At 59.3% G+C, this 19,819-nt stretch overlaps 1 protein-coding gene across 1 annotated transcript; it reads left to right on the top strand.

Moving 5' to 3' along the window:
* Positions 1 to 1,666: 1,666 nt before the first annotated feature.
* On the top strand, positions 1,667 to 18,060 carry ETS2 (ETS proto-oncogene 2, transcription factor). The gene is made up of 10 exons (XM_062204958.1): positions 1,667 to 1,743; positions 4,824 to 4,895; positions 7,576 to 7,687; positions 8,629 to 8,748; positions 9,020 to 9,220; positions 11,102 to 11,185; positions 11,742 to 11,966; positions 13,042 to 13,305; positions 15,295 to 15,413; positions 16,083 to 18,060. The coding sequence occupies exons 2-10, from the start codon at positions 4,824 to 4,826 to the stop codon at positions 16,296 to 16,298; spliced, it is 1,413 nt and encodes a 470-aa protein (XP_062060942.1). The 5' UTR covers positions 1,667 to 1,743; the 3' UTR covers positions 16,299 to 18,060.
* The last annotated feature ends 1,759 nt before the right edge of the window (positions 18,061 to 19,819 follow it).

Raw genomic sequence — 19,819 nt, 5'->3', positions numbered from 1 at the left:
GGACGGCTCCCCCGTCCTGTGATGGAGGTGAGTGGCCTGGGACGGCTCCCCCGTCCTGTGATGGAGGTGAGTGGCCTGGGACGGCTCCCCCGTCCTGTGATGATGGAGGTGAGGGGCCTGGGACGGCTCCCCCATCCCGTGATGGAGGTGAGAGACCTGGGACGGCTCCCCCGTCCTGTGATGGAGGTGAGACCTGGGACGGCTCCCCCATCCTATGATGATGGAGGTGAGACCTGGGGCGGCTCCCCCGTCCTGTGATGGAGATGAGTGGCCCAGGACGGCCCCCACCCCCTGCAGGCTCCTGGGACTCCTGCTAAGAGCAAGGCACTGCCTCCCAGCCCCCAGCCTGTGCCAGGGAGCTTGGGCCTCTTGGTGCAGGCTCAGGAGCCAGCCCAGGGGACAAGGCTGTGAGCTCTGGGCACCGAGCGTCAGGGAATGGCCGCTGACACTGCACTTCACAGCCACCCGCCATCCAGGGCTGTGCGAGTGACTTGCGTTAGATGGAGCTGCAGCCCAGATGAGCCAGTATTTTCCGGTACCGTTAAAAAAAAAAAAAGAAAAGAAAAGCAACTGTCTCCATGGTAACTTACTATGGATCTGTATTCCATTTTTGGAATGCCTTCTTGACCCGCGTTTTCTGATGGGGCCTGAATGTGCACTGGGAAGCCATCTGAGCCAACCCAGTCCCCAAAGACTCCCCGTCCGCTCCAGTACCCGCGTCTTTGGGCCCTGTGGGCTCTGTCCCCTCCCAGGCGGTGGTGACACCTGGAGACCCCCGAGGGGCGCAGCCATGGGGTTGCCATGGAAACCAGGAACCTGCCCCTCCACCCACCCCCACCCCCCAAGGCCGCCCTCAAGGCCAAGCGGCCGGACTCCTCTCCTGTTTCGCTCAATTCTTTAAGGATTCAAACTTTAAATAGCGCGCAGGAAACGCACACGGACACGGACTCCAGCGCCCCGCTGATAAAAATGGAAACCGCAGCCCGTTCCGGAGCGAGCTCCAGCGGGGCTTCGCTCCCCAGTTTCCCATTCACATCCCTCGGCAGCTGGCGAGCCCCGAGCCTCCCGCGTCCAAGCCGGGGTGCCCCCCGCACCGCCCGGCAGCCGGCGGGCCCGGGCCAGGCGCCGCCGAGCGCGTCCACTCGGTCCCCGCGGAAGCCGCGGCGTGCGTGGTGTCCGCGGCCCGGGTGACAGCGCGCGCGGGGCCCGCCTCGCCGGAAGGAGCCGGCCCGCCCCCGGCCCCCGCCGCCCCTCCCCGGTCCCCGCACCGCCCCCGGCCGCGGCCCGCTCCTCCCTGGTCCCCGCACCGCCCCCGGCCACGGCCCGCCCCTCCCCGGTCCCCGCCCCCCGGCCAGCCCCCGCCCGCTCCTCCCCGGTCCCCGCACCGCCCCCGGCCCCGCCCGCCCCTCCCCGGTCCCCGCGCCGCCCCCGGCCGCGGCCCGCCCCTCCCCGGTCCCCGCCCCCCGGCCAGCCCCCGCCCGCTCCTCCCCGGTCCCCGCCCCCCGGCCCGCCCCCGCCCGCCCCTCTCCGGTCCCCGCGCCGCCCCCGCTGCTGAAGAGCGCGCGGCCGGGGCCCCGGGCCGGCGACTTCCTCCTGCGGCGGCGTCGAGCGCGGTGCGGCCCCAGCAGCCCCGAGCGCCCCGCGTGCCCGCCGCCCCGACCCGGTGCCGGCCCGCGCCGCCCGGAGGAGCCCGGGCCCCGAGCAGCCGCCCGGCCGCGCGCCAGCCCTGCCCGCAGCGACGAGGTAAGCGCGGCCGGGCCGCCGTGGGCTCCCCTCCCGGGACGGGGCCCCCGGAACCGGGGCGCCGGGGGCCCGGAGCGGCGCGCGCCTCGGTTTCCGCCGCGGCTTGTTTTCCGGTTACGGAGCGGCCTCCGGGGGGCGGCGGGGCCGGGCCGGGGGCGCACGGGCTTGTCCGCCGGCTTTTGTGTTTGCCCGGGAAGCGCGGGCCGGGGCGGGGGTCGCCCGGTGGGGGCGCGGAGGCGGGCGCCCGGGTGTGGCGGGGGAGGGTGGCTGGGCCCGGGGCGGCCGCGCTCGGGGCCCCCGGCTCACCTGCTCGGCCGCGGCCTGGGCCCGCGCCGGGCTCTGGGGGCCCCGGGGGTCCCGGGGGGCGCGGGGGCGGCGGCGGGCAGTTTGCGCGTGTGTCTTTGTGAGTGTGTGTGTGTGTGTGTGTGTGAGCTGCGGGGTTTCGTTGGTTTTTTTCTTCAATGTTGCCGAGCGTGTGAGGTTCGCCCGCACTCCGTTGCGGGGCGTGCGGAGGAGCGAGCCGTCCGCGCGTGTGGGTGGCAGTCGTGGGTGTTGGTTCCCCGCGCGGGATCTCGGCGCGGGGCGTCCCGCGGGAGCCGGCCCGGGCTCAGCCGGTTCTCCAGCGCCTCCCGGGGCGTCTCTGGGCTGCGATCTTACGTAAGTCAGACCGTGGCCTGGCGGATCCTCGCGGCCAGTACATTTCTGCCCCCCCTTTTTTAAATTTTGCTCTTGGGGGTGGCGTTTATTTCGGATCAGTGGCCATTCCACAGCGCCCAGAGTCGATGGTGCGGAGTCGCTGGTCCCGGGTCCACCCGGGGACCAGCCCTGAGCAGTAGCACGAGAAGTGGACTTGGATTCGATTCGCCGGGTGTCCGCCTGAAACCATCTGGGAGAGCGCTCTAAGTCCACATGGTTTTGGCAAAACTCATTGGAAGCTGGACGACAAAGAATGTGTGTTCCGTGGCTGATAATTAGGGCTCTTATGTGGCTGCCTCTTCTCCTGGGATTTGTACACAAACGCTCTGAAAGTGTAGGATAAAGTCAGCAGCCGGTTTGCAGATTCCAGGAGGGAAAAGTCGCTCTAGATGGGTCACGGCCACACCCAAGGCGGCCGGCCAGTCGGTCTTGTGCTGGGGGCTTGTCTGTTTCCCTCCATGGGACTTGTTTCACCTGGGTGGATTGCAGGAAGGGCCCGTCTAACCCCTGCCTGCTCTGTGCTGTGTCAGGTGGCCCCAAGGGTTAGGAGCCGGCTCCGGCCTCCCCCACAGGGGCCGCATGGTGGCTCTGTGACTCGGGGCCCCCATGCTGGGTGTCTGGGCCCTGTTGCCTCCCTGTGAGGGGGTGTAGCATCTACCTCTTAGGAATGCAGAAGACGCGAGGCTTCGCCCTGGATGTCCACAGTCTTGGTGACCATTATTAGGAGTGAATATTGATTCTTGCTTGAAAGTGGGTGGCGGAGCCCCCCGGGTGGAGGTTCTGGACAAGCCTGGCCCAGTCTGATAGGGGCCAGCCTGGCCCCTCCTCCTGTACCACAGCTGTTAGTGCTGCTCTCGGCCTGTTGGCTGCCACCCCAGCTCTTCTCACCTCCTCTGCCGCCTTTAGCTAAGGACTGAGTGTGTGTGTGCGTGTGTGTGCGTGTGGCGTGCGTGTGTGCGTGTGTGTGTGGTGTGTTGGGTGGCAGGGTCATTGGGAGGTCTGGTTTAGCTGGACCTAACATGATGATAGAGAAAAAAAAACCACACAGGTAAACTAGATAGTCCTGTGAGGATATACTGTTTGCCCCCTATAGCACGTTCTCTCGGCTGAACGCTGTTCTGAGTACTGGAAGGTCTTGGTTATAGCAGACGGGAGCGGCCAGGGGAGACCACAGAGGTGGGCAGGTGGGGGTGCCCTGTAGTGCAGTTCCATAGCCATGCAGCTGGGGGTGGGTGGGGAAGGCCCCCGGGCGAGCGTTACCTTTACAGTGCTCACCCAGATTGCTAGAAAGTGAGTTTGACTCCACTTTTTAAATTGTTCAGAAAGTTCATGGAGAGTGCATATTATGGAAAAACTATGCACAGATTTCACAGTTTTTTGTACCAAAATCAGTTCATCTTTTCGTTACATTTTCCGTGAACTTTTTCAAAGTATATATTATCCAAGTACCTGGCCAAACAGTTACATTTCAGGGCCCCAGGTAAGTTTTCAGTCTGTTACAGCTGTGTCCAACTTTGTAATAGCCACGTGACTCTGATTTCAGTAATCCTGGCACACTCCAAGTGCATGAGCATGTGATTAAAGAGAGAAGCAAAGGGGAGGTTTTACTCCGTTCTTGGAAAGCTTGGGCTCTGTGTGTGTCTTGCACTCTGAGCTCTTGCTGGTTCCCAGGAGCCCCCGATGGAGCTCTCGCCAGCCGCTTGCTGCTGGTGGCCATCATCCTGATCAGGCCAGGCTCTGCCAAGCGAGAAACGCAGAGCCATCCTTGAAATCGTTTCCTCTTGGAACACACAGCTGGGCAACACCCAGAGCAGAAATACTTTGAGCTCAGTTCTCAAAGCAGGAGGCCCTGGGTCAGCACCGAGAGAGTCTGGCCACAGGTTGTCCCTTCCTTGCTGTCCTGGGGCGTGCATGAGCCTCCACCTTTCCTTCCAGCTCGCCTTCCTGGATCTGGGTCCCCAGGGCAGGTGGGGAGCCCCTGCGGCAGCCCTCGAGCTCCCATTGGAGCTGAGTACGCCCTGTGCAGATGGGTGGCCCACTGCCCTGCCCAGGGCCTGCCATACCCAAGCCTTCGCCTGAGCTGACCACGGAAGTGCCAGCAAGAAGCTTGGCACAGTCCCCCCCCCCCCCCCCCCCCGGCTCGACCAGCCCTGCAGGGAGGCTGCGAGGGGCCCTCCTGTGCATCTCTCCTGGTGCGTTTGTGTGGATCAGCCTTGCAGTTCATATACCTGCATGGCCACCCAAGGGAGGGCCTTTGAGTAATTCCGCTGTGAGGTTCCTGTTAGCGGTGGCGCTTAGCCTGAATGAAGTCGCAGTGCCACCACTAATGGTGACTTGAAAATGTCCTTAATGTGGTGCCTCTTTGTTTGTTTTTCTCTTTTAAGATGAATGATTTTGGAATCAAGAACATGGACCAGGTGGCCCCTGTGGCCAACAGTTACCGGGGGACGCTCAAGGTGAGTGGGCAAGTCTTCACTGATTTTTAATTAGAAATTCAGTCTCTGGGAGAAAACAGTGGGCCGGGTCTGGGTCCCAGAGACGTGGCCTGGGTCCCAGAGACGTGGCCTGGTAGTTGCTTGGGTCTCAGGTTTCTGGTCTGTAAAAAGGAGTCACCCTGCTGGTTCTGCTTCCAAGATACAAAGTCCATTTAACTTGCGGAGAGCGAGGCCCTCCTTGTTTGTTTCCGGGGCTCCTTCCAGGTGTGGAAACGCCTCTGATCCCAGTGAAAGTGCTGGCGAGCCATCTCTGGTCTCTGCTGCCTCTCCGGTCTCCCTGGGCGCGTCCTGGGAAGAGGACAAGGCTGTGAAGGCGCTGGGGAGGGGCAGGTAGCCCGGGGTCTGCGGACGCGAGGGCAAGGCACCTCCTCTGCTGCCTGACAGATTTCCGGTGATCTGCTGCCCCTGCTCCTTGGGGAGCATTGTTTCACAGTGCAGAGTGGTTGCCTCCTCCAGATGCCGGCCAAGCTTTGGGTGTTCCTCAGTGCTGGGAAGCAAACGTGTTTCGGAAGCGGTGATTTTAGCGTTGGCCTCCAGAGCTCTGTGGCGTTTGTGTGACGTAGCCGTGGCAGGTGGTAGTCTCCTTAGCAGGTTGTCGCGAGGTCAGGAGGGGACTTCAGGAAGCTCGGGAAATGTTCGTGGGGAAGTACAAGAACATTAAGTTTAGTTTGGTACAAAGACTGAAACCCACGTACGCAAGGGGTCTTCGGAAGGTTCATGAGGAATTCATATCACGGGAAAACTGCTTGGCTTTCAAAAGTGTTTTTGAACCAAAACAAGCTTGCGTTTCCATCCTGTCGCCCAGGAGCGTTTTGAAGCTGCCCAGGGTCCAGGCTCAGGCCCCTTCAGAGGGCCAGGGAAGGCCGTCAGGTGTCAGGGTGGTGCGCTCCCTTGTTGGATTTGGATCTCATCACAAGTTCTGGGTGGGACGAATGTGGCACGAGGATTGAGGTGTTAGTTGAAGCCACACTCCTCTAAGGGGAACATCCTTCTACAGAAGTTAGAAGAATGCGCAGTGTACGTGCAGTGTCTGGGTCTGGAGCAGTCACAGCTGAAGCCTGTGTGTTGGGCCGCGAAGCGCTGGTTAGTACGGTGGTGCTCCGAAAAGTTCGTGGAAAAATGAAACTCAAGATAAGTTTGGGGTGGGTGTTGGCTCAGTGGTTCAGGCGCTGGGTGGGGGGCCTGTGCCCTGCAGCCTAGTACCTGGCTGTGATGCTGAGCGCCCGTTCGCTCCTGCAGACCCTGAGAGGCAGCAGGTGACGGCTCAGGAGGGTAGGTCCCTGCCACCCTCAGGGAGACCTGGGGTTGAGTTCAGGCTCCCAGCTCCCACCTGGCCCAGCCTCGGCTGTTGGGGGCATTGGGGATGAGAACTCGCTGGCTCTCAGTGTTTCTCTTTGCCTTTCAACTAACTTTAAAAAAAAAAAAAAAGATTTTTTTAGAACATGGCAAAATTTGGAAATCCTTGCATCAGTTTTTCACAATACACAGTTTCCATGAACCCCGAGTATTGTTCTTTGACTTCCTGGTTTTAAAAAAAGAACTTCAAGTCGGGAAGGCGTTTCTTAGTCACCTGGGCCATGCTGATGGGAAGTTTGCAAATCCGTTGAATGTGTCACAGAACCAGGCCTGCTCCAAGGTAGTGAGTGAGTCCAGGGGCGCGCCCTGTGCTTGCACCCCTGGTCCTGGCTGGCAGCCTGACCCCGGGTGCGGGGCTGTCTGCTCTTCCGCATTTCTAGAGAGAAAACAAGCCAGGGGGATCGCACTGGTAGATGATGACTCAGCAGGTGGCTCATTGTATTACCCTGACTCGGGATTTCCAGCTTCTGTTGGAGAAACACAACCTCATTCAGTGATGAATCGAGACACTATCCGTGACTTAGACTTGAGGTTTCTAGTAAAGGCTGTTTCCCTCGTAAGTGTGAGATGACCAGAAATTGGCACGGTTTAGCATGTTTCCAGGCCTGTCTTTCCCCTGCACTGGGAGCAGTGTAAGTGTAAACCTATCTCCTTTGGCAATCTGACCCCTTAATACAGAATAATTCAAAAAATCAGTGGAGTTAAAAGATAAGCCTATTTTGATGCAGAAAATTTTTAAATCACCACACACCTGGGGGATCTTCAAAAAGTCCTAGAAAATGTGTCCTATGAAAATACTGCGTGTGGGGGGTTTGGGGGAATCTTTTTAATACACTTGACTTCTGTGAGATGAAACCCGATAAGGAAGAACCTGTTCTAGCTTCAGTTACATTGCTTCACGGCAAACGTTTCAAAACAAAGGCTTCTTGAGAAACAAGTTGTTAATGGCTTTGTCAGATTTCCATTATTGCCCAGTCCTTAGCCTGTCATGTTAGTTGCATTGAACTGACGCGGCCCTGCCCCTGTCTGGAGAGCCAGGTGGCTCTGAGGTCCTTCCCCTGTGAACTTCGCTGAGCCACTGAAGCAAATCCACAGTTACTGTGACTCTGGAAATTCATCAGAGAGTTCAGAGTCCAGTGGCGTCCTTTGGGTCACTTCGGTCATCTCAGAAGTCTGCTCCCAGTCGCAGGCGGTGGCTCTGTGATTGCCCGTCTCATCAGTAATTCCTTTGCAGCTTCTCACACGGGTAATGGCGTTCACCTGGTGCCTCGCTTTCTCTCCGCAGCGCCAGCCGGCCTTCGACACCTTTGATGGGTCTCTGTTTGCCGCTTTCCCCTCGCTGAATGAGGAGCAAACACTCCAGGAAGTGCCCACAGGCCTGGACTCCATCTCTCATGGTAATTTTTCCCAGACGTGACAGACGGTGCGTGTGTCCCCGAGCGGTTGATAGAGTGGCTCCTGAGGGTGCACGTGGACATCCTGCATCTTCTGTGAAAGTCGGTGGAAGCCCTGGACTGGGCTTCGGAAGTCCCTAAACAAAGCAGGAGGCACCGAGCCCGGGAATGATGGGACACCCAGCCTCCCCCGGGGGGGTCGGCAGAGCTTCCACGCCCACGGAGGGAGCAACCTCCTCTTGGCGCCCTCGGCAATTTCAAGAGCGATAGCGACTGCCCTACCACATCCCGCCTGCACAAGCGTGTGTGTTTTAATTAACTTTCCAGCACCTACGTCACGTGACCACGTAACCCGTGGAACGCTTCCAACTACCCACTCCAGCACGCGATTGTGGGCACCGCCTGACGTGCCATTCCTTTATAGAGAATACGAGCCGGGGGAACGAACACGCCGGAGCGGGGTTACCAGAAATCTGCTGCCCCCGAAGTTGGGGGGGGGTGGCTGATCAAGTGACCCCAGAATCAACAGCTGGGGTTGCAAACATCCTTTAAGGGACTCTGGGGGGAGGGCAGCTTCCCTGCAGCTTCTGACAACAGCTCGCCGGGGTGCCGTCTGGCACCCCCAGGGGTCAGAACCTGCAGGTTCACGCAGAAGGAAGTCGCTCTGTGACTTCTTTCATTGTCTGCAGTTTAAAAATAGACGTAGAATTTGATCTGTGCAGGGCTGCTTTGCAACACAGTAAAACCTGAGTCGTTGTCCGCAGTCTGTTTACGTGGAGAGCAGTTCTGAGACGTGCAGTACCGTCCCAGTGTCGGTCAAAAATGTGTAAACCGCGTGAGGATTCAGCAGGGCAATTGTGCTTCCCGGGAGCTGAGCGCTCCCCCGCGTGTCCACACCGCACCGCACATCGCGGTCCTCACGTTCCCGTGGGCTGTCTTTGCAGAGTCCGCCAGCTGCGAGCTGCCCTTGTTGACGCCGTGCAGCAAGGCGGTGATGAGTCAGGCCCTCAAAGCCACCTTCAGCGGCTTCCAGAAGGAGCAGCGCCGCCTGGGCATCCCCAAGAGTAAGTGGCGCCGTCCCGGGCCTGCCTTGGTCCGGCAGAGCGGACTGGCCCGGACGCTGGGGCTTCCCACCGAGCGTGGCGCGGATGCGGGCTCTCCGAGTGGTTCTCGTTTTACCCAGGCCGCCGGCCTCAGGCGGACCTGGCTTAGGACTCGCCTGGGTGCTATCATCGTGGGGTCCGGGTCTGGGCTCTGTAAATCGGGGCTGCCCGAGTCTCTGCCTTTCCGTTTGGTTCACCGCGCCCCTCCCCCGTCTCCCTCTCTCCGCGGCAGACCCCTGGCTGTGGAACGAGCAGCAGGTGTGCCAGTGGCTCCTCTGGGCCACCAACGAGTTCAGCCTGGTGAACGTGAACCTGCAGAGGTTCGGCATGAACGGCCAGGTGTTGTGTAACCTGGGCAAGGAGCGCTTCCTGGAGCTGGCCCCTGACTTTGTGGGTGACATCCTCTGGGAGCATCTCGAGGAGATGATCAAAGGTACTCGCCCCTCCCCCACACATCCAGGCCGGCCAGGCCAGGGGTGTGTGTGTGTGTGTGTGTGTGGGCAGGGAGGGGCATGTCAGATGGGTGTGCTCCAGCTGGTGGGTTGGGTTTTCAGATGATACAGAGTAAGTGGCCTCAAAGTGCCACTCATGGGAGTCGGTATGTGGCTGTGTGTGGTGTGTGTGGCATCAGGAGCAGCCACGAGGCGGGGCTGAGTCACTGACTCACTGTAGGCCAGCAAGAGGGAGAGGTCAGCACCTGCGGCAAGGGCCCTCGTGCTCAGATGGACTCTGAGTTCCAAAGGGAATCCAACGGGAGAACTTGGGCTGGGGTTGTGTTTTTAACAAGTAATCTGCACTGACATCAGAAGTCGGTCATCGACCAGCAGCGATCTCACCAAATAGAAAAGCCTGGTTCAGAACTTACAAGAGCAGTGAGACCACGGCTTAAGAATCTGTCAAGTTAAAAAAAAAAATGGGGTCAGTGCTGTGGCACAGCAGGTCAAGCCACGACCTACAGTGCTGGCATCCCATATGGGCACCACTTCGAGCCAGCTCTCTGCTGTGGCCTGGGAAAGCAGTAGAGGATGGCCCAGGTCCTTGGGCCTCTGCACCCACCTGGGAGGCCTGGAAGAAGCTCCTGGCTCCTGGCTTCGGATCAGCACAGCCCCAGCCATTGTGGCCATTTAGGGAGTGAACCGGTGAATAGATCTCTTTCTTTTCTTCTCTCTCTCTGTAACTCTACCTTTCAAAAACAGGTTAATTAATTTAAAAAAGAAAGAGAAAAAAATAGAGTAGGGATCATTCATACATAGAAAGTAGGTGTGTTGGTAGAGTTCAGGGAAATAGTCCCTATTTAATGGGTTTTTATTTTTTTAAAAGGTTTATTTATTTATTTGAAAGGCAGAGTGAGAGGGAGAGACAGAGTGAAAGAGCTTCCATAGGCTGGTTCACTTCCCACATGGCCACAATAACTAGGGCTGAGCCAGGCCAAAGTCAGGAAGCTGGAACTCCATCCGGGTCTCCCACATAGGTGCAGGGGCCCAAGCACTTGGGCCATCCTCTGCTGCCTTCCTAGGCCTGTCAGCAAAGAGCTGGATGGGAAGTGGAGCAGCCAGGACTTGAACTGGCGCCCATATGGGATGCTGGCCTTGCAGGTAGCAGCTTAGTTCATTGATCTTTAAACACCAACTTTGAACATTTACCATCTGCTCAGAATCACAGAAAGACCTAGGATTCAGCCGTTGGCTCTTTTTAAGTTATGGCTTCTGAGGGTCAGGGGACCTTATTTTTAAAGACCCCAGAGTTTCTCTGAACTTGAACGGGTCATACTGACAGATTCCTGGTGAATCTGTTGGTTGGCAAACAGCCTGATTCACATCCCCTGGTCGTGTGAGTCCATCTGTTTAGATTTAGGGGTGTCTGCTGATTTAGGGGTGTCTGCTGAAAGTTCTTGGGGGGGAAAGGAATTAAAAGATGAGTTTGTTTTGGTAGAAAAGTTTTTTGCCATCTGTGCATCGTTTTTCCTAACACATATTTTCTGTGAAGACCCCTTGTGCGTGTGGTGCGTTCGTAGAAAAGACGCACGCGCGAGAGCAGCCTACACCTCCTTCCTTTCGAAGTTCTTGGGCACCCGTGTCCCCAAGGACAGCTTTCCCAGTGCCGGAGACCACACCACAGCCCAGGGTCTGAGTGTTCCCGACCCTGGCGCTGTGGTGGTTGGTACATACGTAGCTACTTCCTGACCACAGGACTGAGTTACGCACACCGTCTCGCTCTTAGTCACCCTCACGTAGCCGGAGACCGGAGAGCACGCAGAAAGTCGCCTTTTCTCCTGTGTGGTTTTCACCTTGATTTGTCCTCTTGTGTCTTTCAGAAAACCAAGAAAAGACAGAAGATCAGTATGAAGAAAACTCACACCTCAACACAGTCCCCCATTGGATTAACAGCAATACGTTAGGTCAGTCCCGTTGATTCTGCTCTAAGGTTGGTCCAGCTGCGCGGGGCAGGCCACGCGTGGGGGCCTCCGTGAGGCTGCGCGTGGGTGCTGAGCTGCTGAGGGTTGGAGCTTGGCTGACCCATGCCGGGATGTGAAGAGCAGAGTGCACGCCAGCCTTGGAAATGTTTAGCATGAAACAGCACACAGCATCCCTCCAGGGGGACTGTTGGCCTATTGGTTATATATGGAAATGATCACTGATGCGTTAGGTTAAGTGTATTGTGACAGCTCCACCCATTTCTTTTTGCTTTTCTGCTGTGGCCATGAGGAATGTAAAACTGTGTCACGTGGCCATTGGTCAGTGCTGGAGTGGGCAGTTCACAGAGCAGGGACCAGAGTGAAGTGGGCCGATGGCTGTGGGAGTCTGGGTCCTACCGGCGCTGTCAGGAGGTCTGGGTCCTTCGTTGCGGTTGTGGGCCTTGGCAGGGAGGGGCTGTGCAGGTGGTCTCCTTGATTGGCTGTGACGGTCCTGTCACGGGGACACCAGCGTCGAGCTCTGCTGTTGGCTGTCGTGCAGGTTTCGGCACGGAGCAGGCACCGTACGGGGTGCAGGCCCAGAGTTACCCCAAAGGCGGCCTCCTGGATGGCATGTGCCCGGCGTCCGCGGCGTCCGGCGCGCTCAGCTCAGAGCAGGAGTTTCCGATGTTCCCCAAGTCCCGCCTCAACACCGTCAGCGTCCGCTACTGCTCCGTCACCCAGGACTTCCCGGGCGCCAACCTGAATTTGCTCAGCGGCGATTCTGGTGAGATGGGAAACGTGTTCCCGGGGGCTGCTCCTGGGGCTGCAGGGTCCCCGTCCAGCAACGTGGTGACCTTAATCAGCTTGTCCCCCGTCCGGGCCCTGGAGGAGGTGGTCATGGGACCGGCCCATGCGCTAGGGGGCTGACTTCCCAGCAAGGGCACTCTGCACGTGTCTTGGGCCCTGGTCCTGGTTCTGTAGGCTCCGAGGGAGCAGGACGTGGTCCCGGCTCTCGGGGCTGGGTTTCCCCACTCACGGGTGTTTTGGGGAGACCGTGTTGAGCGTTCACACGTTTCTTTTTGTGAAGACGGCGCACATGTGCACTGCACACGCTTCGGCTGTGTAGCCGGCTGAACTGGTGCGTGCGTGTGCAGCTGCGTGACAGCCATCCCAGCGAGACAGAGAAGGTTCCAGCACCTCGGAGACCCCTTCCTGTTCCCTCCCAGTCACCTCCCCACCCTAAAAACTGTTCTGCGTTTATTTGTATTTTAAGATTTATTTAATTGAAAGGCAGAATGACAGGGAGGGAGAGAGACAGAGAGAGGTTTTCCATACACTAGTTCATTCACCAGATGCCCACAGCCAGGCGCCTGGAACTCCATCTGGGTCCCTGTGTGGGTGGGTTGAGCCGGCATCTGCTGCCTCCCCAGCAGTTAGCAGGGAGCTGGACCCAGAGCTGGGACCGAAGGCGGCATTCGCTATGGGATGCAGGGTCCCAAGCGGTAGCTAAACCCACGCCGTTTGGAGTTTGTGTCGTCAAGGGCCAGCATTTGCAGCTTCGTGCTGAGGGCCTTCCTTGCCTGGCTGGGTTTCTTGCATGGTGTCTCGGGCCCATCCGCGTGCCGGGTTCGCCCGTGTTGCTGGACGCGGCCGCCACGTGTTCCTTTTCCGCGCAGTGCAACCTTCGGCCGCAGGAGGCTGTCCAGGACGCTGCGGTCTGTGGCACCTGAGTTGCCCAGCGCACTGAGAAACCCGAGTGGCCTCTGCGGCCACGGCGGGGGTGGCCGTGGTCGGCGGCGGGGACAAGGCGGTTCACCGCGTGTGGGTTCACCACGCATGTGCTCGCTTGTCTCTGGCAGGGAAGCCCAAAGAGCACGACGTGCCCGAGAGCGGCCCCGACAGCTTTGAGAGCTCGGAGTCGCTGCTGCAGTCCTGGACCAGCCAGTCGTCCCTGGTGGACGTGCAGCGGGTGCCTTCCTTCGAGAGCTTCGAGGACGACTGCAGCCAGTCCCTGTGCCTCAGCAAGCCGACCATGTCCTTCAAGGACTACATTCAGGAGAGGAGCGACCCGGTGGAGCAAGGCAAACCCGTCATACCTGCGGCCGTGCTGGCCGGCTTCACAGGTGAGCCCGCCGGGCAGCTGCTTCCCCGCGGGCGCGCCTTGCAGTCACAGTCCGTGCGCCACGCGTGGCTAGGCCAGCTTGCGGGCACAGAGCTCAGGGGGCGGCTGAAAACCCACGGCCGCTCCCTCCACCTGGGCCGCTCTAGCAGAGGCCAGGCCTGTGGGCCCTGGCCCTGACTCACCGCCCGGGATCTCCAGGAATGGAACCTGGCGTGGGAGGGCCGGCAGGCCCGCCTCCAGCCAGACCGGGACTGCCTGCTCCTCTCCGCTTCCTGGGCCGGCCTGAGCAAGGGCTGTTCCAGGCGAGGCACAGGCCCGGAAGCTGCTCCAGAACCAGATGTGGTTGGGATTGCCCTGTGTGGAAGCCGGCCTTTCCCGCCCGTGTTTTCACCTTACGGAGCCACTGTGGATTAGACACGTCCCTACTCAGCAATCAGGGGCTCACACCGCCGACACCCCAGGCGCCCGTTCTCCTCTGTCAGGGAGAGCAGCCGTGGAAGTGGCCCAGAGCACACACGGAGGACGGGTGCGAGCGCCCGCGTCTCCTCACACGTGGGCGCGCAGGCTCTGCGGAGAAAACCCAACTGCCGTGCTGCTAGGGTTTCGCATTTTATTTTATTTATTTTTTATTTTTTATTTATTTTTTATTTGACAGGTAGAGTTATAGACAGTGAGAGGCAGAGACAGAGAGAAAGGTCTTCCTTCTGTTGGTTCACTCCCCAAATGGCTGCTACGGCCAGCACTGTGCCGATCCGAAGCCAGGAGCCAGGTGCTTCTTCCTGGTCTCCCATGCGGGTGCAGGACCCAAGCACCTGGGCCATCCTCCACTGCACTCCCGGGTCACAGCAGAGAGCTGGACAGGAAGAGGAGCAACCAGGACAGAACCAGGCACCCATATGGGATGCTGGTGCTGCAGGCAGAGGATTAACCTAGTGAGCCATGGTGCCGGCCCATTTTTATTTTTTAAAATATTTACTTATTTATTTGAAAGAGTTAGAGGGGGAAGAGAGAGAAAGAGGGAGATCTTCCATCTGCTGGTGTACTCCCCAGCCGAAGCCAGGAGCCAGGAGCTTCATCCGGGTCTCCCACATGGGTGCGGGGACCCAAGCACTTGGTCCATTTTCCACTTCTTTTCCCAGGCACATTAGTGCGGAGCTGGATCGGAAGTGGGGCAGCCAGGACAGGAATTGGCACCCGTGTGGCATGCCAGTGTTGCAGGTGGCCTTACCCACTGTGCCACAGTGCCGGCCCCAGGGTTTTTCAGTTACTGTTTGGTGACTGCCAGCCCTGTGTAGCTCACTGGATATATGCTCTGTAGTCCTTAGGAAAGCCTGGCCTAAGGAGGGGCACGAACCCGTTTTACAGATGGGGAAATTGGCTCCGAGCTACACGTTTGTGGTGACACAAGTCACCTGGCTGCTGGTCTCTCAGCGCCTGTCCTGCCTGGCTGGCGTGCTGCACGGTAGACCCTGGCTGAGACAGGAGATCTGGGCCTCTCCCCTCTCCCCAGCAGCCAGAGCGTGTGTGCATCCCCGTGTCCCACGGTGCTCCCGCCGTGCAGGCCCCAGTGTGGCGGCAGCGTCTCGGGAACACCGCTGTGGGAAAGCTCGCGCCCAGCAGCCAGGCCGTGCTGCTGCGGCTCCTGCCCCACGGGGTCGCTGAGCAAATCGAGAGACCCCCAACCCCGGGAAGGCCGACCCACGGCCCCTGCCTGCCCCTGGAGCTGCCCCGCTCAGCCATTGCAGAAATCTGCCATGGAGGTTTTGTGTGAGGATGAGGATGAAGCAGGTGGAAGAAGCCCCGGCCAGGTGGCCCTCTTGTCTGGGCACGGGCGGCGTGGAGGGCAGTCAGTTCTGTCCCCGGCTCCCGGGGCTCCGCTGTCTCACCGGACGCAGGCCGGGCAGGTGGCTGCACCCTCGCAGGCTTGTGGGACCAGGTGGGCGCGGCCTCACTGTGCTGTCTCTGAGGCTCCCTGTGCCCCCGCCCCCAGGAAGCGGCCCTATCCAGCTGTGGCAGTTCCTCCTGGAGTTGCTGTCGGACAAATCCTGCCAGTCGTTCATCAGCTGGACCGGGGACGGATGGGAGTTCAAGCTCGCTGACCCTGACGAGGTACGGCGGGGCCCCTGATGAGGTGGGGGCTCCGTGCTCTGGCACAGGCACAAGGAAGGGTTCCCGGGGCCCCCGAGGGCGGTCGGGGAAGGGGATGAGTGTGTCGGGCCCCTGGGTGCCCTCTGCGTGCACGTTGGGCACGCTGCCCCGTCTTGCTCTGGCATCGGCAGCAGGCCCTGCCTCACCCCTGAACAGCTGAAACCCTTCAGCAAGGTGCTCCTTGTCCGCTAGAGACCTGAGCTTCCAAGTGGCTGCAGCTGCCCGGCCAGCCCGTGTCCCTGCCCTCGGGGAGCAAGGCAGGGCTGGCAGCAGACGCCGTGGCAGGAGGAGACGGCAGGGCACAGGTGTGGCTCCAGCACTGGCTGCAGCAGCCTGCCGTGTCTGGCGGTGTGGCCTGGGCTCTTGCCTCCCCGTCCCATGCTGCAGCTGGGATGAGGGCCCAGAGCACAGAGACACCTCCGTGCCTCAGGTTCTGACCCTGGGCTCCCAGGGGGGTTCGCTGAGACAGCTGGGGCGAGGGGGCCGAGTGCAGAGACCGCCAAGGACGTGGGTGTGGGAGGGTGCCACTGCCCGGCTCTCCTCTGTGCCCCAGCCCCAGTGGGGAGGGGAGCCTTCGCGCCGCTCAGCGGACAGATCAAATGTGACCCTTCCTCCCTGTGTCCCCAAAAGGTGGCCCGCCGCTGGGGCAAGCGGAAAAACAAGCCCAAGATGAACTACGAGAAGCTGAGCCGGGGCCTGCGCTACTACTACGACAAGAACATCATCCACAAGACCTCGGGCAAGCGCTACGTCTACCGCTTCGTGTGCGACCTGCAGAACTTGCTGGGCTTCACGCCCGAGGAACTGCACGCCATCCTGGGCGTCCAGCCGGACACGGAGGACTGAGGCGCTGGGCCCGCCCCGAGCCGGCGTTCCCGGGCCCGTGGGAAGCCCGGCCGCCCCGGCCGCGCCTAGGACCCGGGAAAGGCGGGGTTGAATCGGTCCAGGCACATCGCCGCCAAGCGATCGGCCTTATTGCATCCCGAAGCACGCCTCCCTCGCGGCAGACTCCGGTCTGCTGATGGGCAGACGCCACTCACGAGAGCCGACGTCAAGAAGGAGGCGCCGGGGAAGCGCCGGGCCCGAGTGGCCGTGCGGTGGGACACGCTGGAGGCGGCGCCTTTGTGGTGGACGCACGGCCGCTGCTGCGGAGGACGCATGGCCGTGTCCCTGAGCTCTTCTGCAGCCGGGAGCAGCGACCACCAGAGCCCCGAGTTGGCGAGGGCTCGGAGGGCGGGAAGGAAGCGAGCATTTCAGAAGTGAGTGTGTACATACCCCTACCCCGCCCTCGTCACCGATCCTATTTAACAGAAGTATATATTGTAATTTAATTATATCACCGTGTCTGCGCTCGGATGCCACGTCCCGCCGTGTTTCATTGTGCTGTGCAGCCCGGCCCGTGGCTCCGGAGGGAAGGGGCTGGCCGGGGGACAGACCCTTGGCCACCTGCGCGCCGGCGGGAGGTGGGGCCGCGACGGCGACCCCTGTGTTTATTTTTTCTCCCTCTTGCCTTGGGGACTGAACGGCCGGGACTTTGTACATTGGGGATTTTACAGGACTGGTGGGTGACCAGCTGGGCCTCCACGGGGCCCCTCTGCCTCTTTTTCATTGTAAAGTGACAGAGCGCTATTTTTCTTGACAGACGCTGTGTGTACACACGGCCTGTTTCACCTTGTCGCTCAACTCTTCCCCCGGCCTCCCTCTGCCGTCCCCAGGCCCCCAGGCTCCCAGCTCCTCGGTGTGATTACAATGAGAGTCCTATTTTTGGAAACATGCAACTCCTTTTCAGAGACAGGAGGGGTTTGTGTAGCAGCTATTTTTACTGCATAAGTAATTCACTGGAGAAAATGTAATTTGTATGAAAGCTTTATTTTTATCTCAGCTCCCTGGGACGTTAGAGACGCTGTGGAGTTGGAGAGCCAGGGCGGGGCCCCTGGTGAGCCCAGCCCTAGGTGCAGCCGCTCTGTCCCCTCTCTGTGCACCTGTGCGTCTTGGGCCGCCTGGCCGCTGCACCGGGTAGATCCGTGCTTTCTGCTCTCTGTGCACAGCAAGGCCGTTTTATTCCTTAACGTCTCGGACACGGGGGAGAGAAACGGTGTGGGCAAGACCGCGATGGAGAGTCTGCTGGGAGGGGACGTGTTGGTGGAGGTGGCAGCTCACAGGAGCCATCTCGGGGCACCGAGCCCACCGTGCGTGCCCGGCTTTGTAAACGATCCGTCGATTAAAAGTCGGCCTCCAAGGCACACCGGCTTCGCCACTGACCGGTCGGCTGCGGCGCTGGCATCCCCGGAGAACCGTGGTGTGATGAGACCACGAGCTGGGAGGTGCAACGCCAGGCCCCACTGCCCATGGAGCACCATCCGCAGCAGAGGTCAGTGCTAGGCTCTCGGCTGTTTGTGGCATAAACAGACGGGGACCTAGAGGCCCTCGGCAGAAGCCCGTGCGGCTGCCACAACAATAGTGGACCAACTGCACCTGTAAAGATGGCAGTGCCCCGTCGCTTGCCCGGTCGTTACGGAAGCTTTGGCATGATCGTGAGCAGATTCCAAGTGTAAACGTTTTGTAATTTGGCCTTTCCTTTCTCAAACAATAAAGTCTCTGGTTTATATAAACGCTTCCTAGTAGTAGTCCTCGTTCTTCCCGTAGCCGCGCATGAAGGGGGAGGGAGCCACCCACAAGCTGCGTCTCCCCGTTGTCTGTGACGTGCACAGGCCCTGACCTGGAAGCCACGGCCAGGCCGGCATCCACTCAGCCCAGGAATGCCCGGAGGGGCCTTAGAGGTTCTTCCCGGGCAGGACCGTGACGGCAAGACCGGGTGTCTCATCTTTGCCGGGTGTGGTGGAGGACGATCCTAGGACGTAGAAGTCTGTTAGGAAGTGAGGCTTAAGCACTTCTGTCCTGGGGCCCAGCCTCTCCAGGTTCTGATTTTGGGGAGGGGGCCTGGAGGTCAGCATGGTGGTCTCAGGACACCTGTGCACTTTGGAGTTAGCAGATTATAGCCAGAGGCGTGCCGCAGTGAGCTCATGGCAGGCTGGCCAGAGCTGACGGCGTGTGCTCTCCCAACCCCACAGCGGTAACCTCAGCAGCCTGGGGTTGGTCCTGGGGAGACTGTTTACACCAGGGCAATCAACACACTGCAAACCAGGGCTCTAGCCAGGGCGCTGGTTGTTAAATGTTGCCAGAACACCCCTGACGGTTACTGTATCAGGAGTTAAATTTTAAAACAGTCCATATTAGTGTAAATAGCGTTTTTCCCCCCTATGGAAAGAAATTTTGTGAGCGTGCAGTCATCGCACAAGTTTACAAATCGAATGGTTCAGTAGAAGAGTTGAATTATTGTTTCTGCACTCAGAGTGTTCCGGTGGATTTTGATTGAGTGTATGAAGACAGTCCGACCTAACAGATACACGGTAGAACTACAGAGGGGCTTGTGGTACCTGTTTGTTAGAGACAGCCGTGGAGTCTTACACAATACGCTAGCATTGTCACTGCCAAAACAGGAATTCCGTAGTTGGTTGCACTTGGACCATGAAACTCCCAATAAACTCCAGTTCCCCGTGGTTCCATGCAATCCCATTGGTCGGTCTTCCGTCTTGAATGAAAGGCGGGCCATGTGTGGTTGGGTACCATCATGCGTCAGTCTTGAATGAAGGGTGGGCCATGTGTGGTTGGGTACCATCATGCATCAGTCCTTTGGAACCCATCCCTGTGAAGTATTGACACAGCTCCATATACACCCGAGTGGTTATCACCACAGTCAATACAAGACGGGGGGAAGCCATCGAAGTCACGGCGGAGGATCCAAACGTTCAAAAATTTGAGATTTTTGTTTGAAACTTCAAATTGTGTAAGTGCCAACCCATTCCTTAAGGTTTCCGCCTTTGGCTCACTTCATTTGTCCTGGGGGGAATAAACACGCATACACGTAATTTGTAGGTGGTTCTTGCGGATGAAAGGGGCTGAGGGGGTGGGTTAGCTGGCAGCTCCCAGCAGGGCTGCGTTCCTGCGGGTGTGTGCTGGAGCCCTGCACCTGTGCTTCCCGTGGGATGCGTATTCTCTTAGCAAAGTGGGTTTTTACTGCTTCATTGAGGACGTTCTTGAAACTTGTTTTTCTGCACGTGGAGGGTGAAATGTCTGTTGGCCCAGTTGGACTACTGCGCTTGCAGCCTTACCCCTCTGCTGTTCCACACGGACCCCGTAGAAGAGACAGGCGTGGAACCTGAGACCCTGCCCGCTGCTGTCCCTCAGTCCCCGAGCCTGGGTTCCTTATAAGGAAGGGAGGTTGCAAGGTTTGCGCCGCCTCTGGTGAGGCTGCCTCACAGGACAGCAGAGACGTGGAAAGGGGACCTCTGTGGGCAGAAGGGGCC

Source organism: Lepus europaeus, chromosome 2 (assembly GCF_033115175.1).
Source record: "Lepus europaeus isolate LE1 chromosome 2, mLepTim1.pri, whole genome shotgun sequence".
NCBI classification, from domain to species: domain Eukaryota; kingdom Metazoa; phylum Chordata; class Mammalia; order Lagomorpha; family Leporidae; genus Lepus; species Lepus europaeus.
The sequence above is the reverse complement of the archived record's forward strand: the minus strand, read 5'-3'. Positions and strand labels throughout refer to the sequence as shown.